This window comes from Trichosurus vulpecula, chromosome 5, assembly GCF_011100635.1.
Source record: "Trichosurus vulpecula isolate mTriVul1 chromosome 5, mTriVul1.pri, whole genome shotgun sequence".
Lineage (NCBI taxonomy): Eukaryota > Metazoa > Chordata > Mammalia > Diprotodontia > Phalangeridae > Trichosurus > Trichosurus vulpecula.
The window spans coordinates 206,236,344-206,258,870 of record NC_050577.1 but is presented as its reverse complement, the minus strand read 5'-3'; the positions used below and the strand labels follow the sequence as shown (position 1 = coordinate 206,258,870).

At 39.4% G+C, this 22,527-nt stretch overlaps 1 protein-coding gene across 2 annotated transcripts in view; it reads right to left on the bottom strand.

Moving 5' to 3' along the window:
• BCL2L13 (BCL2 like 13) overlaps positions 1–22,527 on the bottom strand; it is a 70,522-nt gene that overhangs the window by 13,345 nt on the left and 34,650 nt on the right. For both annotated transcript variants that reach the window (XM_036759592.1, XM_036759593.1), the window contains exons 3-5: positions 18,277–18,384; positions 16,057–16,213; positions 11,884–11,953 (exon numbers count right to left, since the gene is read on the bottom strand). In XM_036759592.1, the coding sequence (XP_036615487.1) occupies positions 11,884–11,953; positions 16,057–16,213; positions 18,277–18,384 (335 nt within the window). The remainder of the gene's footprint in view (positions 1–11,883; positions 11,954–16,056; positions 16,214–18,276; positions 18,385–22,527) is intronic.

The window sequence follows — 22,527 nt, the reverse complement described above, 5'->3', positions numbered from 1 at the left end:
TTAGGAATTTCACCACTTCTCTTGCTGACAACCACTGAGGAACCAGCTACTGAGGGAATTCATCTTTATGGGGTAGGGTATGCAGAACTATGCATCTTAACCACCTAACAAGGGACAAAGGATTGTCCCCATCCAAGGCCTCTAATTGAATTAACTGGCTCTGGAAAAGCAAATCTCCTGTGAGCTCCCTAAGCTTCTTGAACTCTGAAGCTGGGAAGCTACAATTAGATAACATTCTCACCAACTATCACCCTAATGACTTATTAGGTTGCTGTTTCACCAGTAATCAGCTTATATTTAATATTTATTATGCTCTTATGCATCTGACACAATGTTAAGCACTGGGGATATAAAAAAAAAGACAAAAGACAAGTCCCTGCCCTCAAGAAACTCGCAATCTAATGGAAAATACTTATTCTTAACAATAATAATAACTAACATTTCTAGAGGGCTTACTATGTGCCAAGCACCATTAAGCACTTCATAATTATTATCCCATTTGGTCCTCACAACAGCCCTGGGAAATAGGTGCTATTTTATTATTCTCATTTTTGCAGAAAAATAAACTGAGACAAACAGGTTAAGTGACTTACCCAGGGTCACCCAGCTAGTAAGGGTCTGAGACCATATTTAAACTCAAGTCTTCCTGACTCTAAGTCTGGTAACAACCTACCTATAGTTTATTTAAAATATAACCTCCCGAGTTCTTTGAAAACCTACCCAACCTTCAACTCCCAGTGGAAGAAATCAAAACTGAAATTGGCATGGGTTCTCAATTCTCCTCACTCTCATTCTGCTCCCCCAAGGCCCTAATCTAAGTAGTATTCAGCACATTCTCCATCGGGACCTTTGTCAGTCAGGCAAGACTATATTACCCACAGGTAGCCTATCAATTCGAGCATCAATCACCTGAACGGTGGTTACAATACTGCTCCTGTCCTCAAGACATGGTCCTTAAAACCAAAGGCATCCACAACAGTCTCTAATAGTTAAATGCACAAAGACTTTGCTTTCATTTTCCTTATATTAGTGATCAAACTTTCCTAAACTGTTGGTAAGAGCCAGTACTTACTGGGTTTTTTGTTTGGGGGTTGTTTTTCTTGGGGGGGGGGGGGAAGGCAATCCAGATTAAGTGATTTGCCCCAGGGTCACATGGCCAGTAAGCAGCTGAGGCCAGATTTAAACTCAGGTCTTCCTGACTCCGGATCCAATACTCCATCCACCATGCCACCTGGCTGCCTCATATTGGTTTTTACAATTTTTACTCTGCATATGAAACTCTTTAAGCACCCATCATCACAGGGTTAGAGGGGGACCCTTCCTCATCCCATTTAAAGGGCAACCCATGAGCTCTCCAGCCACTGGGTACCAGACTTTGGCCATCCAATTATCAAAACTTTTGTTTCAACCACAAAGTCACTGTGATCCAAACCTGCAAATTAATACTAAATATTCTGGGTCAATCCATATTTGGATTTAGTGATTCAGGTTTAGAATTGAAATGTAATGAAACACTGGGGGGCAAAAAATGCAACGAAAAAACTCATAAAAGTCTTAAAGATAATTTCTAAATATAAATACCGTATTCCCTTCCCCTTTTGTCTACATATGCCACAGTAGCAGCACAGTATCAAAAGGACATCCCACAGAGAAGTGGTAAATTCCACCAGATATTAGGATCACCAACTCCTGAGAGGAGTCTGCCCACTAGGTTTCCTTAAAGGGAAACCATCTCAGCAGATGTAAAATGGATATTATTTCTATGAGTGTGGTAATGGAAAGAGTACTAGACTTGGACTCAACTTTAAATCCTGGCTCTGCTGCAGCCATATTGTCTTGGGCAAATAACCTCCTTTAGCTGAAGTTTTCTCATCTATAAAAGGAAGGGGGGGGGCCCTCACTTCCGTCGGCTAGCTGAGGGAGGGGGGTGGGGGGGAACAGGGCCCGCTCCCCACGTCAGTGGTAAAAGTGGCTGAATGCAGACTGGGGATCCCCTTGCCCCGGCTTCATGAGCCCGGTGCAACAGGGGGCGGGGACAGAGGGACCGACCCCGAACGGTTTCTCCCGCCTCTCAGGTCCTCGGGCCTTCCTCCCGGCCACTGGCCCCGCTCCTGCCAGCTGGGCTGCCCGGACTGTGGGCCCTGCTCCCCCCCACCCCCAGCCCTCGTGCCCCGAGGTTTCACTCCCCATCAGTGCCCAATCATACAGTGGCAGTCCCTACCTCGATCTGTCTCTCTTCAGTTATGATGATAAGTGGGTATCAGTCAAGGAGCAGTCCAAGGCTTGTGGAGCTCACCCTATCAGGTTTTATGCCCAGGACTCTGGTCTGCTCAAGTCTGAGATCCAAGCAGGCCTGCTGGGCCACCCCATCAACCACACAGGCCGACGCCCAGTCGCCTTTACCTTCCCCCCTTTTGAGCCCTTTGACATTTCAGTGCAAATGACTAATGATGAATATGTTAACTTCTAGATGTGACACAGCTTCACATAGGATGTTGCCCAAAGGCCAGGGACCCACCAAAGCCAAGTTGTCTTGCCTTCTAAGACTTATACCCCTTCCCACCTCTGCAGATTAGAAAGCAGAGTCTTTCAGGTGCCAGCATCATTCCTTTGGAACCAAGATCTGTGTTGGTGAACCTTGGTTGGTCTACAGTCACTCAAACATGAGCTAGAAGAGGAGGTGGACCCAGCATAACTTACTTTAAAAAAACAACCTAGCTATCAGATAATTTAAATGTCTCCCACTTTTTCCACAAGAGATTGCCCAGCATTAAGTCCTTTAATTATTTTGAGTGGGGGGAGTTCTGTGTGTATATATTTTATTGAGGTGTCTTTTCTTGACAATGGTATGCAGCCTGAAGCAGAGTGATTGGTTGCCATTGTAGCCAGACCTAATAACTGATTAAGACCCTGCTCATTCCTTTTCATTTAGCCAAAAACTGAGGCTGTCTTTTCAAGTAAAAATAAAAGACGTATTTTCTTATTTATTTTAAAAAAAAAAAAGGAAGGGGAGTTGGATTACAAGTAAAAACACCGAGTTGAGAACTTCTATAGTTCTCTATAACAGCTAGCATAACAGAGCACTTTAAGGTTTGCAAAGGGTTTTACACATTATCAGTTGACCCTTACAATATTTTAAGGTAGGTACTATTATTATCAACATTTTACATATGAGGAAATTGATGCCCAGGATCACATAGATATCAAGTGTCTGTGGCAGGATTTGAACTCAGGTTTTTCTGATGTCAACAGCCTTGTCCACTGTACCACTTGGTCACCCTGCCCTTTAGAAAATGAAAATATTCACTTTAAAAAAACAATCAATAATACTATGCAGTTGAAAAGAGATTTTTAAATAAGCATTTGCTTCAACTAGACCTAGGATCCCAGATTTAGAGTTGAAGAGGAAAGTCAGAAAGCATTTAACCTCCTCAGTTTTAACAAATAAGGAAACTCAGGTCCAGAAAGTTTAAACAAGTTGTGAAGGTTAGACAGGGACAGCTAGATGTTGCAATGGATAGAGTGCTAGGTCTGGAGTCAGGAAGACTCATCTTTCTGAGTTCAAATCTGGCCTTAGTACTTACTTAGTTAGCTGTGTGACCCTAGCCGAATTATTTAATCCTGTTTGTCTCAGTTTCCTTATCTATAAAATGAGCGGGAGAAGGAAATGGCAAATCTCTCCAGTATCTCTAGCAAGAAAAATGCAAATGGGGTCACAGAGAGTTAGACACAACTGAACAAAAGGTTACAGAGGAAATGATAGGGCTAAGATTTGAACATACATCCTGACTGCAAATCCAACATACCTTCTACTGCAACATATCAAGGAGTCTTTAGAAGTTATCTTGTTCAGTTTCTCCCTCTAAAAACCCTGATAGATGGTCATCAATCTGCTGCTTTTAGAAACATTCTGTGGGGGACGATGGAAGGAGTTTTGTTTCCACAGAATTAAAATTATCCCCCCCCCCAGCTTTAGCAGAATGTAAGTCAAGTGACTGGTTCTAATCAGAGCTGTGATCTAGAGGTCTTCTGATCAGGTAAAAGGTTGGAGGCTTGTATGTATGCTTAAGGAGCTATTTGAGGAGGGCATGATGCCCCTCCAGGATTCCCCCTCCCCAGAGGAAGCCCCAGGAACCTATGCCTCCAGGACTGTGTCCAACACATGACCAGGAGGGACAATGGAAGAAGGATTGTCCCTGAGGTTGGCAAAGTGGTAGAGCAGCTCCCCAGTACCCTGTCCTCCAGTCTTCTCTAGACTCAGAATGACAGGGGAGCCTTCAGCTTTGCAGTGCTCCCACTTTCTCCATCTCTCATGCTAAAGTCTGGGCAAAATCGAGGCTGAAGGTAAGGTTACCCACTTGATCATGGCTACATTCTCTGGTTCTCTGTTTTAGCCAATTATTCCAGCCCTAGCTGCACCTCAACCCTTCAGGTCTCAGCACCCCTAAACCTGAACACAACTGCTTACCTATTGTGGAGTGGCTCTTACACATTTATGTATCTTTTTTATCTATGTATCAGATTTTTATCAGAGAAATTTGTTAAATTTTCCAACTCACTGTTTCCCTTCCTTTGCCACTGGGCTGATTTTGCTTTTACAAGACCTTTTCAATTTTGTGTAATCAAAATTGGCCATTTCATCTTGTGTGATCACCTCTATCCCTTTTAGCTAAGAATTCTCTCCCTTTTCCTACCTGTGAAAGATATTCCTTCCATCCTCTCATTTGCTGAAACTTCTATGACCTAAATACTGAGTTTGGAAGTTCTTTGCCGCCTTGGGCTTATGGTTTCTTTTCTAGGCTTTTATCTTAAACTTTCTCATACCTGAGCCATAACACATTATATAAAGATGCTACTACCAAGATGCCAGGCCTCCTCCAAGGGAGCCCCTGGAGGGGTGTTCCTTGGGTCTTTTCCTGGCCATGGAAGCAGCCAAGAATTGAGCATGTTCTCTGTCTTTAGCTCTTTCCCTTCCTCTGCCTTGACTAAGTCTCTGTTGTTGAAAACTCCAGTAACTGAGCTTGAGGTAGGTGCTTGGGGTCCCATTGCCAATTTCTGCAGTTTCCTCTTGTTATCTGGTGCAGACTGATTAATGAAATACATGCTAAGGATTGCTGCCCCTTCTATAGTCAGGATCTAAATTCATATTGTAATACAAGGAAAATTAGGAACCCCTGAGAAACCCCTAGCTACTGACAAGCACCCCCAGAAAGAATGGACTCAGATATCTTTGGCATTTAGCAAACCCCCTGGGACTCCATGACTCCACCAAGGAATCTCAATAGATAGGACCATCCCACTGAAGGATAACCTGGCAGACCCTTTCTAGCAGATATCCCTGGGGCTCCGTGACTCCACCAAGGAATGTAAATGAGATTATCCCACTAGTACGATAACCTGACTGAATCTTTTGATCAGCCAGGACCTTTGTTCTTGTTCCCCCCAACTCTGTACCCCCATATCCTATATAAACTACCCTTTCGCTTCAACACAAGGCCATTGATTTGTGGTGCCGTACCCCAATGGCCGCCGGCTAATAAATTCTCCACTTAAAACTTATACTCTGTGGTGTATCTCGCTCGCTTCTGGTACAACATATAATTAAGAGCTTCTATTAGCCAGTTTTAGAAAAGGGCAGGGTTTTCCTTTTTTTTCCTGAGTAACTTCCCTCACTTTTTGAGAATTTGTTTTTGAAATGCAATTCTTAGGCTTTCTAACAGGCAAATCACCACAGAGTCTGTTTCTCCTATCCTCACTCTTTTGATAATCCCAACCTGGGTCACTAGTGGGAACGGCAGCTGTTCCTGGAGGGTATTTTGTGGGGTCATTGCTAGCCAAATGATCCCCAAATTTGGGGGCTTGTCCCCAGATTCTCTCTTCTCCTCAGTGGTACAATAGGTGAAGAGGATATACAAATCACCCCAAGAAAGCTCAAATTGTAGTGAGACATGCCTAAAACCCTCAGTAAACTTAAGTGGGATCTTCTGAGTATCATCCCAGCTTCTCTTTAACTTGAATGTGATCTGAGATGGAGAATGGAACTTGCACTCTACTTGTCCCAGTAGACAAGTCAGGCACTTCCCTCAGAGGAAAAATCCCTGAAAGAGCTGGGGGGACAGGAGTTTTTTGCCAGCCAACACTGGAAGGTATTTAAGCCTCTCCCTCTTCCTATCCCTTTCTGGCCTGCTAAGCACCTTGATAATCTATTGGTTTCAATCAAGATTGACAAATAATGTAAAAGAATGCGGCAAAAGAAGGAAATTTTGCATGCTCATCTGCACTACAAGACTTAAAAAGCTCCTGATGATCTATGTCTAACACCATCTTGGACTAAATGTAAAGGAAAACAAATGTGAGTGCCTAACTTTTGTTTATCTTCTCTAAGATACTTCAGAAATGAACTATTCTCTACTTTGATTCATCCAAATGGATACAGTTCCATTAAAAGAGAAAAGGAAATGCAAAAGGACAGTAAAGCAATTTCAATTCACAGCCCCAACTAGCTAAAGTATTACTTGAGGAAGGACAAAATGTATCTGCATAAGAAAACAAGGACAAAGGCCAATGAATCTACATGTTAAATAATGTCTTTGAGTAGTTTTCTAGACTCCAGCCAACAAAAAAACAATACTGTTGACGCCCAAGATAATAATCTAAAAGAAAACAGCCAAGATATTGTGGACATCATGAAAGCAAATCTAGCCAGGGAAGATTTTTATATAATTGGGGCATGGGGCTATAAATTCCGAGGGGTGGGGGGGTGGGGTGTCTAGACCTATAGGTCATTTGGCATTTGAAGCCCTTCACAACTTTACTCCTCCCCACCTTCATAGATATCTTCTACTTTATTCCCCTCCACATAATCTACCACCCAGTAATACTAGCCTCCTGTTCTTTGAACAGATACTCCATCTGAATTTTTTTTTTTGGAGGGAGGAAGGCAGGGCAATTGGGGTTGACTTGCCCAAGGTCACACAGCTAGTGTGTCAAGTGTCTGAGGTCGGATTTGAACTCAGGTCCTCCTGACTCCAGGGCCAGTGCTCTATTCACTGTGCCCCTGAGCTGCCCCTCCACCTGTATTTTCCATGGCTGTCTCTCAGGCGTCACTCTCGGTCAGGGCTTCCCTGGCTTCCTCCAAAATGCAGGCCAAATCCCCAGCAGGAGGCCTTCCCATACAACTTCCTCCAGCTCCCCCTAACACACACACACTCCACTCACCTATTGTTAGTGGTTCCCCTGAGAGACTACCTTTCATCCACTCTGTATATTTCCTAAATGTACATGGTTAATGAATGAATGAATGAAGTATTTCTTTACGCAGAGATTACTATGTGCAGAACACTGTACTGAGTGCTAAGGATACAAAGAAAAAAGATAGTCCCTGCTCTCAAAGAGCTCACTTTCCATAGGGGGAAGACAGTACATATGGAAGATTTCAGTTGCAAGTCAGATGGAAAGGTCCAAAGGTCCTGAGGGTAGTCAAAACAAACTGAAAGCAAAAAAGCTGACCAGGTCTCCATTCCCAGACCCATGAATTGCCTGAGGCTTACCAGCTCCAGCCAGATTTTAGATAAATACTTAACTCTCTGCTTTCTTTATGGACTTTCAGTTATTATGCAAAGCAACTTATATCAAAGGGTGGGATGTCCCCAATCCCCTCCCCTTACCTCCCCTCCCCCAAACCTGCATCCAGACCCTTGAATTGTAAGCCTCTGGCTATGCCATAACACTTGATTAAAAACCTGCTGCCCATACCCTCCTCAGGCTCCTCAGCCCTTGCTGCTGCATGGTACCCCAGTGGCAACTCCCCTGCCCCAATTAAAGACAATTTTTGCTATACTGGCTGTCTTCTCTTTAATCGAGGCTGGCAGGGTGCAGCCTCTTCTTTAATGTCATTTCCACGGACAAAAATCTATCAGTTTCTGATACTGAAACATTTGTCAACAGCAAAAAACCTTTCCTGGGTCTTCCAAAATGGGGCTGTAATACGTTCGGGAGCAGCTGCTAGGTTTTATCTCCACAGGAATTGCTTCCCAGGATGATGGTAGCAAGCAGCGGGCTGGAAGCACATTATGCTATTCCAAAGGCTCTTGGGGTGAGTCCTAGGCAGTTACCACTGTGATGTGGTTTGGCCTGTGGGAGCCTCATCATTTTGGTTTCCTGAAACTGAGAAAAATTGCTAATCTCAAATTCTCTCTCTCCCCAATCCCCTGTCCTCATGGCTCCTTCAGGGCTTCTTTCTTTGAGGGAAGTGCCTGCCTCACTCAGTGGAACAATTAGAGCGCATGTTCCATTCTCCATTTTGGATCTCACTCAAGTTAAAGAGAAACTGGGGAGATACTAGGAAGACCCCACTAAATTTACTGAGGGTTTTAGGGATCTGTCCCTATAATTTGAACTTTCTTGGGGTTATTTGCATATCCTCTTCTCCACCTCTGTTGTACCACTGAGGAGAAGAGAAGAATCTGGAAACAAGCCCCCAAATTTGGGGATTATTTGGCTAGCAATGACCCCACAAAATATCCCCCAGGAACAGCAGCTATTCCCACTAGTGACCAGGAATGGGACAAGGTAAGGTTAGGCTAGTTTAAGGGTAACAGATTTGGTACTAGATATTTTGATAGGATTGAGTGAGAAGGATAATTTGTGAAGACTTCACAGGGTAAGAATATAGGGGCTACTCTATTCTCCTATTTCTGGAAAGGGGAATGTCTGAGGGAGTAGGAGAGGCTTGGAATTTAACCCTGTAGTGACTTAGCTAACTTCTAGAAAGTCAGGGCCTAAAGCTGCAGGTGTCCCTTCCCTTCCCCCTTTCTAGGTGCTACCACAAGAATTTTACCAAATAGGGAGATAATGTGAGCTGTTTGTTCCCTGCTCCAGGAAGGTCCCCCTCTCCTTCCTCATTCCTTCCCTCTAGCCATATCATCACCACATTAGTAGCCAAATAAGGAAAGTATGTATGATTGGCTCTGTATTTTCACACCTAGATTGTAAACCCTCCTCCCAGCCAATGGTGAGAAAGCACAGAGGTGGGCGGGAATCTTTGCATCAAAAGTATATCTAGTGCTGTATTTCCTTTGTACTTTGCCTCCCTCCACCAGAAAACTGGTGGAGGCAACCCAAGGTTTATAAAATAAATTCACTTTGCTTCTCCTAAAGATGTCTCTCCCATTATTTGAATTTTCTATCCCATACAGGATCAAGGATGGGAAGTAGCTGGATAATAGAGGGCTAGGCTAGTAGAGATTAGGGCCTAAATAATGAAAGGCTTATGGCCTCAGGCAAAAGGCCAGATAAAGTGGGAAGATTCAAGAAGAGTTCAAGGGGACTCCCACAGTCTAAATCTCATCAACTGGAGTCCCAAGAGAGATGGTAGTCAAGGTGGTGGTGGTGGTGGTGGTGGTGGTGGTTTGACTTGCTTGGTATGTGATAACACCTCTCTCTCTCAGGATACATTGAAGCTTCAGCAAGGCTGGACTGCCTGTCCTACAAAAGGTTTGGTCATAGTGTAAGGCATTTGTATAAAAAGGAGGAGCTATCAAATCAGAATGAAATAGAGAAACCAAGGATCCAGAAGCAGAGACAATAGAATAGAATCATACAGAGCTGAGCCAGAAAAAAACTGGTAGTTTGCAAATAGCAAAAGGAGAAAAGGGAAGGCAGGACTGAGCTGTTTCAAACATATTAGATAACAAAGGAAGGTCACAGGTCCCACAGGCCCTTCAGAGTAAAAGATTCAGGTTGATGGCATCATACTCAGCTATTTAAGGATGAAGGAAGTTCCAAAAAAAAAGGTGTTTTTCCCCCCCAACTTCCCCTTCTGTTGCCTATTTATCTACAAGACACATTATAATTATAATCTGCTTGTTAACCAAGTGTTTCCAGAACCTGATTCTTGTCTCTTCCACAAAGTAGCTAGAGATAGATACAAATGTAAATTAAAGTAGAGAGTCAAACATGAGAGTAAATGTTACGAATTTTCCTAACAAGGTTTGGAGCAACTGTGATAGTACTAATAAAGAGGAAGAATGAAAAAATTTTTTAATTGCGCAGAAGAAAACAGAGGGACATTCAGAAGGAAGCATAGACAAGAAGGGCAATTTTGAAAATACTTGAGTATTTTATAAATTTATAAATATATTTATATATCTATACATTAATTTACATATCATATTCTTTTTATATAATTATTTAATATATAACTTAGCAAGTGGTATGAAATATGGTTTCAAATGCAATCCTCTTTTGTGTTACATTGCACATATGGAACTGCTCTTTTTGGTGTTCAGAAGAAAAAAAATTTATTTGAATTTGTTTTATTTTTAAAAAGAAATTAGGAAAGAAATGATTTTCATATGACAGTGAACTTGATCATTAAATGTTGCGTGTTCTGACTGCTCCACTGACCTGCCGTTCCCCCCTTTCCCTTCTCTCTCCTTCTCCTTTGGCTTTCCTATTCCCTGAGACATAATGATATTGAAATTAGGCCAATTAATAACCCTAAGCCTCTAAGTGTTCAAGTAAAATGAAAAGTCAATCGGTGAGGCAAACTTCATGGCCTTATTTTAAGAAACTGCCACAGCCACCCTAACCTTCAGCAACCACCACTCTGATAAGTCAGCTGCCATCAACATCAAGGCAAGACCCTCCACCACAAAGATCATGACTCACTAAAGGCTCAGTAAATGGTCAGCATTTTTTAATAATAAAATATTTTTTATTTAAGATAGGTACATTGGGTTTTCTCAGACGTAATACTACTGCACAATTAACAGAGCACAGTGTAGCGTAGTAGTGTAGACCATACTAACTTTTCTTTCCATGACTCTCGTTACTGTGATATTCACTTTATTGTGGTAGTCTGGAACTGAAACCACAGTATCTCCAAGGCATGCCTACATATCAAAGGTAAGACACGAACCCAGGTCTTTTGACTCTGAAGTCAATTCTTTAGTCACTACTTTACTCCCCCTCCAAACACACCACTTTTTTTTTTCCCCCCCGAACACCACTTTTCTGGTCATTATCTTAGGAAAAGAGAAAAATTGAGACCAACAATACTATGTATGCTCACTCTCAAGTGTTAATTAATACTATATAAATGTAAAACATTACTACTCAGGGAACATAATGTAATCTAAAGCAAAAAAGAATTTGCGGTACAGGGGGATTTTTATAGAGATTTTACTATTATTGAACTTAATCTACACAGCAATGACCATAAACTATATGTTACTGCTCATTATACTATGGTAATTTTTCCTTATATAGCATGGCAACTTTATAAAGCAAATCTGCTCCTGTCACTGAGGTGGCCACTCTTTGGGTATCTCCAGACAATCATCATCAACAACTGCCTAATCTGGCTCATCTTAGTGGCAATCACCATGCTATCCTACCTCTTCAAACAGCCTTTTAAAATTCAGTCATACTGATTCATATGCCCTCATGTTTTCTCTGTGCCTTAGGTATTCATTATAATAATGAACACTTAACGATAAACTAGCATGCAACGACAGTAAAGAAGAAGCCTATCTATCTACTAAGGACTGATTTCCCTGGTTAGGTAACATATGAGTGAGTGTAATTTTTGGGAAAAATGTCCTCTGTTTAATCTAAGTGGGTGAAGGTAGTGATGGAAATTTTGGGCCTACCACAAGAAGAGAGTGGCACCACATCGAAACCCTCTTTTAAGAACAGATTGGGGCCTTACAGTTGCTCAAAAATTCATACCCTGCACAGAGCTATCTGCACATAGGACCAGTCTTGATTTTTTGATAGATACTAAGCTACAAGAGATCTATTACTGATCAGGAACTCTATGCTACCTTAATACCAACATGCTAACAATACTTTAAATATACATGATAATTTGGATAGTACCTTATTCCATCCGCTGGCAAGAGCTGCAGTGTCCAGTGTACATTCCCGATATGCCTGATAGCTCACTGGCCTGTAGAAATTTTTTTTAAAAGTCTGAGTCAAAGAAGGAAAACTCTAAATGTTCAGATGACTATATGAATACAAACACATATGAAACATGATTCATCCTCTCTACCATTAACTGATAGCTAGTCATTCTGTTTGGGCCCTAAAAAGAAAAAAAAAATCAAACCCATAATCAAAGAAAAGTATGACTTCAAACTAATGGTTTCCATTGTTCTTCGAACATTTACTTTAGGTCAATGGAAAAAATTTTGAACTAGGTAGTCACTTTTCTGGCCATATATTCAGCTAAATTTGTACTCTGATAAGTATTTTTTAGGTTTTCTAGAATTAACTTAATGTTAATTAAGTATCACAATCTGGCTCATGATAGGACCAAAGGATAATGCGATAAAGGAAGAAAACAAGAGTTTGGTTCAGGACAGTTCTAAAACCAACCACAATATAAATGTTTAACAAATAAAGAGACCTGACACCTGGTAAAACTTTTCATGTTTAAAAGAATAGATGATATTTATAAATCAAAACCTCAGAATACTAGCCCCTCAAAGTCTGAAATGAAGTTTTTCTTATTATTTCTGTAAGAATTATAGCACTAGACCTACCAGAAATAATTTGCTCTAAGTTCTAAATTCTGTACCTTGGTTTCCTCTTCTACTTGGTACCCAGTTAATACATGAGAACGGCATTTCGTTTCATAAAAATAATTTTTTAATTGGCAGTTTTTAAACTTATAAAAGAAAATACTCATTTTTAAAGGCTTGAACCTCTTCTTAAAATGTCTTTCTTGTCCATTAATGGTCCCATAAGGCAAGTCAGTATAGTAGAAAGTGCAGTAAACTGGGAGTTAAGAGATTTAGTTCATAGTTTTAAGCTTTGACCTTCACTAGTTATAGTTACATCACCTTGAGTATGTCACTGAACTTTTCTAGACTCCAATCCCTTCATGTAGAGAATGGACTCAATGATCTCTAACTTCCTTTTCTCCTCTAATACTCTCTGATTCTGAATCCTCAAATTTATGCTATTCAAAAAAGAAACTGGAGTCAGAAGAGAGAGGTTAAGATTTATAAAACACATTCCCTCAGGGATAGCATCCTCTTACTCATTAGCTCTTACTCAGCTAATTTATGGGCAAAAGGAAATGACAGAAAAGTAATAGATCACTCCTCTCAAAGAATGTAATTTAACAAAATAGGGTCTGTAGTAGAGAGGGAATGTATACACTCTGAAAAAGTTTGGTAAAGGAGCATTTAGTTGAATAATATGATTTTAGAACGCTATTTTTAAAAAGTAGCTTTGCACTGTGTTAGGTATATATCTAAAAAATCCCATATACCATAGACAACTGACTAGGAAGGCTAAAAACATGTGTAACTTTTTAAAATCACATAGACAAAATCACTGTTACCTATACATGGGTTTACAAATTTGTAAAGAACACATCTAATTTCAGAAAAGAAACTAGTCATCTAAATACGTAGACTACAGAAAACATTTTTTATAGCTGATATTGTAATTTAATTTATTTTTATTTAAATAAATGCAACTGTTCCCACCCAAACTTTAGCAACCTAACATTTGCTTAGGATTTAAATGCAAGACTTAACAATCCAAGTGCTTCAGAAAACCAGCAAATATCCTTCACAAATTAATACTGAAGCAACATTAAATCACTATCAAAGGGAACTGTGCTTCCCAGTAATCCATTTTTTAAAGAAGACTTTATTGCCACATTCCTAACAAACTAATTCAGAAGTTACCACAAAACTATTAAATGGACTAGGATTCTGTACTAGATTCTGGTGACATTTCAACGTACTACTTACTTGCTAGAATGCTGCTTCTACCTAAAATCCCCTCTGAAGCTCAATTCATTTACTTCCTTTGTTGGACTCTTCTATACTGCCACTCTTAGTGATCCTTACATGGAATTGTGGTCTATGAGTCTGAAATACTAGAGGATCTTTCAGGGTGAGCATATATTTTGCTAATTAGACCTATGCACATATGTCAAGACATTTAGAATTTGACAGCTGTTTGGAACATTCAAAGAGAACCTGATGCATAGCCAAGCCAAAGAAGTTCACTCACCATCCCTAAATAAAACTGCTGAGGCTCTTCTACAAAGTCCAGAATTGTTTCTCAGCCTGATTTAAAGTGGTTCTGAGGATGAGGTAATACATTCAACTTCAAAACACCAAAGGTGGAAATATAAATGTGGGTTTTTTTCTGTTTTGACTTGCCAAAATATTGTAACACAAATTTGATTAGCCTCTAAAGTGATCGTAGTCAGAAAACAGTCATAACTTTTCTACAAAAGGATGGTAGGAAGGGAAACAATCTTCAGAAACCAATCAAGTTTGGTTTTATTTAGACTTGATTCTGCATGAATGATTAAAAAATTCCACTAAACACAAATAATAAGCTAACTCTTAAGAAACTTTGAGGTCATGAATTAGCAAAAGTACTTATTCCCACCCACCCCATTCATTGCAAGTCAATTATATATAAGGAACTAATTTATTACCATATCTCATCAATCCAAACCCATTTTTTTTCAGGGGGGAAGGCAGGGCAATTGGGGTTAAGTGACTTGCCCAAGGTCACGCAGCTAGTAAATGTGTCAAATGTCTCAGGCCACATTTGAATTCAGGTCCTCCTGACTCCAGGGCTGGTGCTCTACTCACTGCTCCACCTAGCTGCCCCCAAACCCATTTTCCAAAGGTAGAAAAAAGAAATCACATTCACAAAGAAATGTGAATTGTGATATGTGACAGGAGGTACAAATTTGACATGAGGTGCAAAAATAAGATAAAGAGAGGAAACAGCCATTTGTTTAGGAGTAAGATTTGTAAAAAAATATAGATTACTAACAGACTAGGGAAGAAATTAAGAATAGTTTGCCTAAAGAATATCTTTCTTTGGGGAACTCAAAGCATGTTAAAAATCATTATTTAATTCTTGCTCCTAATATAATCAGTGGGATCTGAGAGACATGGTGACTACAAGAAATTAAGTGATTCACTCAAGACCACAAAGTAAAAGCTCTAAATAAAGAATCTTTGTCTTTCATTTTTCACTTATTCCTCTATCCCATGATTCTCCATTCAAATGTCTTTTTCCTCAACCCCCATACTTATTCGTACCTCATGTTCTTTCTACAGAATAGGATTCAAAGAAACTCAAACTGGGTTTTCAGTACAGAATGATACATCAAATTCTGACTTACTCAAATCTAGAATTATCTAGAGTAATATGGAAGCTTATGCATATTCAATTAATCAGAATGCGGAGAAATGAATTTCACCTGTAACAGTATTTAAGAAACAATAAACAATAAACTTTGTCCACTTAAATTCAAGAACTTTCTACCACACTGAGTATCTAAATTGTGGTTCTTGAAACTGACTTGTATTCAGTGAGCCAGTATTCCAATCTGCTTTCAAAAGTGCATGTATCAGCAAAATAATATTTCAAATTCATGTCACTTTCCTAATAACCTACCAATAAGTAATTAGGAAAAAAGTTAATTTTGGTTTATTTAAATGAAGATTCACATCAAATAGTTTTGATATATTTTAATATGCCTTCACTATTACTTTCTATTTGCCTTAAGTCTTAAAAAGCCAGAAAAATGACTGGCAGGGAGCTAAGTTTCCATTAAAAAAATGTGAAAATAGTTCCATGGGCAGATGTACAATTCCAAGTTTAGCAATATTTGGGAGGCCTAAAATAAGAGATAATATTAATCTTACGTTATAATGCAATATCCATACCTTAGCATTTAGGTATGGGTCTGTGCATAATGGAAACTGGAGTAATAGAAACTGAACGAGCCATTCCTAAATATCCAGGAAATGCATTTGTTGTTACTGACACAATCAATAAATAAGAAGGTGCCATTACTATACTATATTTATCTGAAACAATGTCTGCCATCTGAACACAGGGTATATTATATCTGGGGAAGATTTTTTTTAAAGTGTTAAGGGTGACAAAATAAATGATACAGGTTCCCATAAAAGCAAAGCCTCAGTCAATCCATTCTTAGGAGAAGGATGAAGACACTGAGGGGAAGCACACTCTGACTTGGCAACGGTGACTCACTGGCTGAGCAGAGTCTGCAATGCTTCGTGCATGTGTTCTTTCAGTTCCAGTGACACCTTCTGTCCAAGACGGGCCAAGCAGTCTTCTATTGAGCTCTCTGGGTTAACAGGGCTGAATACTGGAGACGTGTGGCAGTCAAAGCCTGTGCTGGTGAAAGCTGAAGAATCAGATCAAAAGAAAAACCCAACTTAAATGACATCTACAGGTATATATATCATGCAAGTCCACTCCCAAGAATATATCATTAGGTGTGGCAAAATAAGAAAAAACAGAAAACATTGTAGTTGTTCAAGATATACAGAATGATAAAGGCACTTATGGGTCTTAAACCACTTAGCTTAATTATCAGGGAGAGGTCAATGAACTTGATTTTAGAAAACTAAACAAGAAGGCTATACTGCTATAAGACTGGAAGGTACAAGGATTTATCTGCATCCCTTAAAGATATATTCAGTGCTTCCGTATCTTCATAGCAAAGAAATGTGGTTTCATTTTACAGTTAACTCCTGGCTCTACAGAACCTTTTCCTCTGTTTGCCTTGTTTTGTTTTTCTCATAGTACTGACTTTAGGCTTGATCCTACATGGTCATAAGAGATGGAAGTAGAGCATAGCGGAGCATCCTGAGAATCCCCACTCCAGAATTTACTCATTTGTGACCTCAGGTAAGTCACTGATCCTCTCTGAGGATCAATGTGTAAAATATAAATCATAACTGTGCTCCCTAACTCAGGGAGTTGGTTCTGAAGAAAACACTTTGTAATCTGAAAGTGCTACATAAGTAGGAGATATTATCTGCTGTATGTACTAGTAGCAGCTCATCAAAAACACCACCTTTTTCCCAGTTACACTGGACTTCTGATTAAGGACTGATCCAGTTGATGGATTATCTACCTAGGCTTTTTGTTTTCTTCATTCCATTGACTGCCTCTGAACTATCTCACTGCTTACAAGAGTCAACTGGAGGCTGAAAAACAAAGCAGTCTGGAAGCACCTGAATTCTGGCCAAACTTCTGCATGCCTTTGCCCAGGCTGCCCACATGAAGGGACCCAGTTTCCTTTAGGATTCAGGTTTGATGCCATATCCTAAAGAAAGTCTTCCCTAAGCCTCCTAATTTTTAGACATCTCTCGAGTCATTTTCACATGTACTTATCAATATATGCCCATGTGTTTTATCTCCCAGTAGAAAGCTGGGCTTATTTTTCACTTTTATCTTTGTATCCCCAGAGCCTTGGAGTGCCTTGTCCATAGTAGGTACCTTTTGTTAAATCAAATTAAACATTAAATGTCTAGGAAGTCAAAACTCCAGTAACCTTTTTAATTTTCATTAATGATCCTTTCTAGGTAGCATGGGTAATTAAGAATTTTAGATTTTTGCACAAAAATCTATAAGTAGATACCAGGTAACAACTATAGATCAAACTATCAAGGTACCTGGAAAGAGAACAGAATTAGCAATGGATGGGAGCCACAAAGAAGCAAACTTCAGCTTCATGTCAGAAAACAAAAAACAACTTCCTAAGAACTAGAGCTATCCAAAAGTGAAATGACTTGCCTTGAGAGATAATGGGTTCCCCTTCCTTGGAAGTCTCCAAGCAGAGGATGAAAAACCAACAAGTTGTTAGGTACGTGATAGTGGGGATTCATTCATGTATAAGCTAGGTTAGATGGCCAATTCTCAGATTTTGTGACTTTGTAATTATGATTAAGTAGTGACTTAATTCATGACCTACTACTATCAGAAAAAATTATTCACAAATCATTTAATAATATTAGTATTCTATTTCAAAAGGTATAAAAATTCATGATTTGTTCAATTTAACTTGTTTATTAGTTAGAAAAAGCTACGTGACTTGCTAAAACTAAAGGTGTATCTTAGCTAAGGAATGTCTTCTGAATGAATATGTGAAGATCTATGCATCTTTGATAAATTCAACCAGAGAGAACCCTCTTCAATGACCCTGTGATAAGAGGTCTTCAAGTAAAGACTTGTTAGACATGTTGTGGAGGGATTCTCAGAAGGGTGAGTAACATGATACCTTCCAAACTCTGAGGTTTTGTTATTTGGGAGATGTTCTAGAAGAAAACAAAAATCCCTCTACCACTTAACTATTTGCTACTTTACGTAAGCATATTATTCTAAAAATACACTAGAATAAATTCTGAATTATTTAAACAAATCAAAAATGAAATATAGCTAGAATAAGATAAACAAACAAACCTTCAGAAATTTCTTCATTCAGAGACTTCAGCTCTTTTTCAATTTCAGTCTTAACTTTCAACAGAAGCTCTTGGTCCAGAAGTTGTGAAGATGTAGATGGCTGGACCCCTAAAATAAATCAGAAAGCTTAACATACATATAAAGAGGAAGAAACGGCAGGAGAAAGATAAAAGACAGGCATCAAAAACAGTATGCAAAAAATTAATATAGCATTAACCACAGGAAAAAAATGTTTATTCAAAGCCCTTGTTTAGAAGTTGGGACCCTTTGGGCCTGTTAGGAAGACCCTGTTTGGAAGTATTTGGGCCCACTGGTTAAAGTTTAGTGGGAATTAAATAAAAAGAAAACTGACTTGAGGTCCCCTTGTCCTATATACTTCTCCTGGAGAAGGGAAATAACAGCATAACATTCAGGAACCAATCTTTGGAAATTTCTATGCCCTTAATCCCATAATTCAGAGTCTGTTCTGCCAAGATGAAAACTTCCTTCTCCAACGTTGCCTTTCTCCCCATATTTTCATCCCCTTCTAGCTAAGCTATGTCTTATTAACAAAATCTTCTGTTGTTGTTGTAGTTGTTTTCTGTTGTGTCCAACTCTTTATGACCCCATTTGGGGTCTTCTTGGTTTGCCACTTCCTTCTCATTATACCAATAAGGAAACTGAGGCAAACAGAGTTGAGTGACTTGCCCAGGGTCACACAGCTAGCAAGTGTCTGAGACCAGATGTGAATTCAGGTAGATGCGTCTTCCTGACTCCAGGCTTGGCACTCTATCTAGCTGCCCTAAAGAAAATCTACTTCATCTTAAACCTCATTCTCTCCCTACATCCATCTTTTGGAGCTCATATAAATAAGACTATCTCTTGAAAACAAGTCAACCATTGCCACTCTTCAGTGCTAGACACTCCTCTCATAGCACAGGGCCAAGAAGAATCACGCACATACTCTTTGCTTCCTATTGTCAAATCTAGATGCCGCCTCTTGTACTCTTACTCAACAACTTTTCCTCCAATGAAATTCATTTTCTCCCCATGACACCTGGTCAGTATTCTTGTGGTAGGCACCTATTCACTTTCAGGTCAATCTCCCTCCTTTCTCAAGTTCAGTATTAGACTTACAGTCTTCATCTTCACCTTAACTAATCTCTGGCCTCATCCTTGATAATTATAGTATTTATATTGATGATCCAACACCTTATACTTTCTTTTTTTTTTTGCAGAGGGGAAGGCAAGGCAATTGGAGTTAAGTGACTTGCCCAAGGTCACACAGCTAGTAAGTGTGTCAAGTGTCTGAGGTCTGATTTGAACTCAGGTCCTCCTGACTCCAAGGCCGGTGCTCTACTCACTGTGCCACCTAGCTGCCTCCACCTTATGCTTTCTACATCCTTAACCTCCACTCTCATGACTTCCATTTCTATTATCACTTTACTTCAGTAAACCCAGAGAGGTATTTACGTGTTAGATCTAACTAGCACCCAAAACTTTCCTTTTTATGACCTTAAACTGTGAAATAATAATGAGTTCTTCCAGTTCTCTCTATGAATCACTTCTAAGCCTACTCTTTGTACTTGTTATGGCTTCCTGTTCCATCATGTTCTCCCAATCTATCACACATATTCTGTCTTGACCCTAAGGGTGATGTAATATCAATTAAGTTGGGACTTTTTTTTACTGTTTTAGAATGATAAATTAATTAAGTGTCTCTGATTGAGACTTACTAAGTGCAAAGCCCCAGGCCCAAACCCCTATCTACTAGGTGCTAAGCCTATGTGGGCGTGAAGCCCTCAGGGTCCTAAGGGGAATTGCTCAGACCACAGCCAATAGTAGGAGCCTAAATTCTGGTCCTTCAGATGATGTTTGATGATGGCTAAAGTGTGTATAAAATGAGAAAACAGAGCTATTTGCTGAGGCTCTTACTCCTGGAGGGGTGTTGGCACAGGACTCTGAGCAACCACTCTAAGAGCCTCCCGGCTCACCCAGATGTTGATGATTTCTTGGTAACTATGAATTGTATTTGGTCTGTTTATAATGTATGTTTGTAATTCGTTTGTATTTGCTCTGAAGTTCAGGGTGCTAACTTTTTCCCTTGAACTAAGTGAGTTTATATGTATATGATGGATTAATGTAGGATTGTTAACCCCCTAATCCTACTTTCCTTAGGAAAGTAGATTGAAGAACCTGTGCTGGCAGCGTTCTTGTTATTGGGCTTGGGTTGGTCTTTCACCCCCCACAACAGCTGCTAGCCAAACTGTTGCAACAGGTGACTAGGTAAATTGTCTTCTACCCTGAAACCCCTGTCCCTTTATTCTTTCAACATTCACACTCTGCTAATACTTAACCCCTAGTCATCCTCCACCATATATTCTAACTCCCTAGATGCTGAATACTACTTAATTCATGCAACCATTCCTACTGGGTCCATTACAAATCTACATTAATCTAACAAGGTAGTAACAAAATTGTCCTGCTTGTGTCCTCTTGTGAATGTCTATTTTTTTCTGCATACTTTAAAAAAAAAAACATTTTACTAGTTTACCTGTCAGATTTATGGAGATGGGAAGAATTTATGACCAAACAAGAGACAGAGAACATTATGGGACACAAAATGGATGATTTTGATCACGTTAAATTGAAAAGTTTTTGCACAAACAAAGCCAATGCAACCAAGATTAGAAGGGAAGCAGAAAGCTGGGAAACAATTTTTATAGTCAGTGTCTCTGATAAAGGCCTCATTTCTAAAATACACAAAGAACTGAGTCAAATTTATCAGAAGACAAGTCATTTCTCAATTGACAAATGGTCACAACATATGAAAAGGCAGTTTTCAGACGAAGAAATTAAAGCTATCTATAGTCATATGAAAAAATGCTCTAAATCACTACTGATCAGAGAAATGCAAATCAAAACAACTCTGAGGTACCACATCACACCTATCAGATTGGCTAACATGACAAAACAGGAACATGATAAATGTTGGAGAAGATGTGGGAAAATTGGAACACTAATGGTGGAGTTGTGAACTGATCCAACCACTCTGGAGAACAATTTGGAACTATGCCCAGAGGGATATAAAACTGTGTATACCCTCTGACCCAGCAATACCACTTCTATCCCAAGGAAATCATAAAAACAGAAAAAGGGCCCACATGTACAAAAATATTTATATCAGCTCCTGTGGTGGCAAAGAATTAGAAATTGAGGGATGTCCACCAATTGGGGAATGGCTGAACAAGTTGTGGTACATGAATGTAATGGAATACTACTGTATGAGTAGGCAGACTTCAGAAAAACTTGGAAGGACTTACATGAACTGATGCTGAGTGATTTGAGCAGAACCAAGAGAATATTGTACATAGTAAGAGCCATACTTCTTGATGACTGACTTTGATAGACTTAGCTCTTCTCAGCAATGCACGGATCTAAGACAACTTCAAAAGGCTCATGATGGAAAATCCTATCCACATCCAAAGAAAGAACTATGGAGTCTGAATGCAGATCGAAGCATACTATTTGCTCTTTCTCTCTTTTTTGTTTTGTTTTGTCTTTCTCGTGGCTCATTCCATTGGTTATAATTCTTTTTTACAACATGGCTAGTGTGAAAATATGCTTAATATGAATGTATATGTAGAGCCTGTATCAGATTGCACACCCTCTTAGGGAGGGAGGAAGAAGGAAGGGGAAGAAAATTTAAAACTCAAAAGCTTGTGGAACTGAGTGTTGTAAACTAAAAATAAATTTTTTTAAAAAATTTTATTCAATTTTTATTCTTTCTTGACCATCTATCAAGCAAGCACTCCCCAGTAGTAAGTGAAAACTTTCTCTCCTCAAGCTCCCAATTCCATCCCAAATATCTCTCAGATGATCTCAACTCCAGCTTTATTTTTTTCCACTTACTAGTATTTTACTTTTTCCAATTACATGCCAAGATAGTTTTCAAGATTCACTCTTACAAGATTTTGAGTTCCAAATTTTTTTCTCCTTCCTTTCCCTCTCTCCTCCCCAAGAAAACACGCAATCTGACATAGGCTACACATGCATAATTATATTAAACATATTTCTACATTAGTCATATTGTAAAAGAAGAATAAGAACAAAAGGGAAAAACCACAAGAAAGGAAAAAAAAAAGGGAGAAAATAGCATGCTTCAATCTGCATTTAGAGTCTATAGTTCTTTCTCTGTCTGTGGACAGTATTTTCCATCCTCAATCCCTTGGAATTGTCTTAGATCATTGTATTGCTGAGAAAAGCTAATTC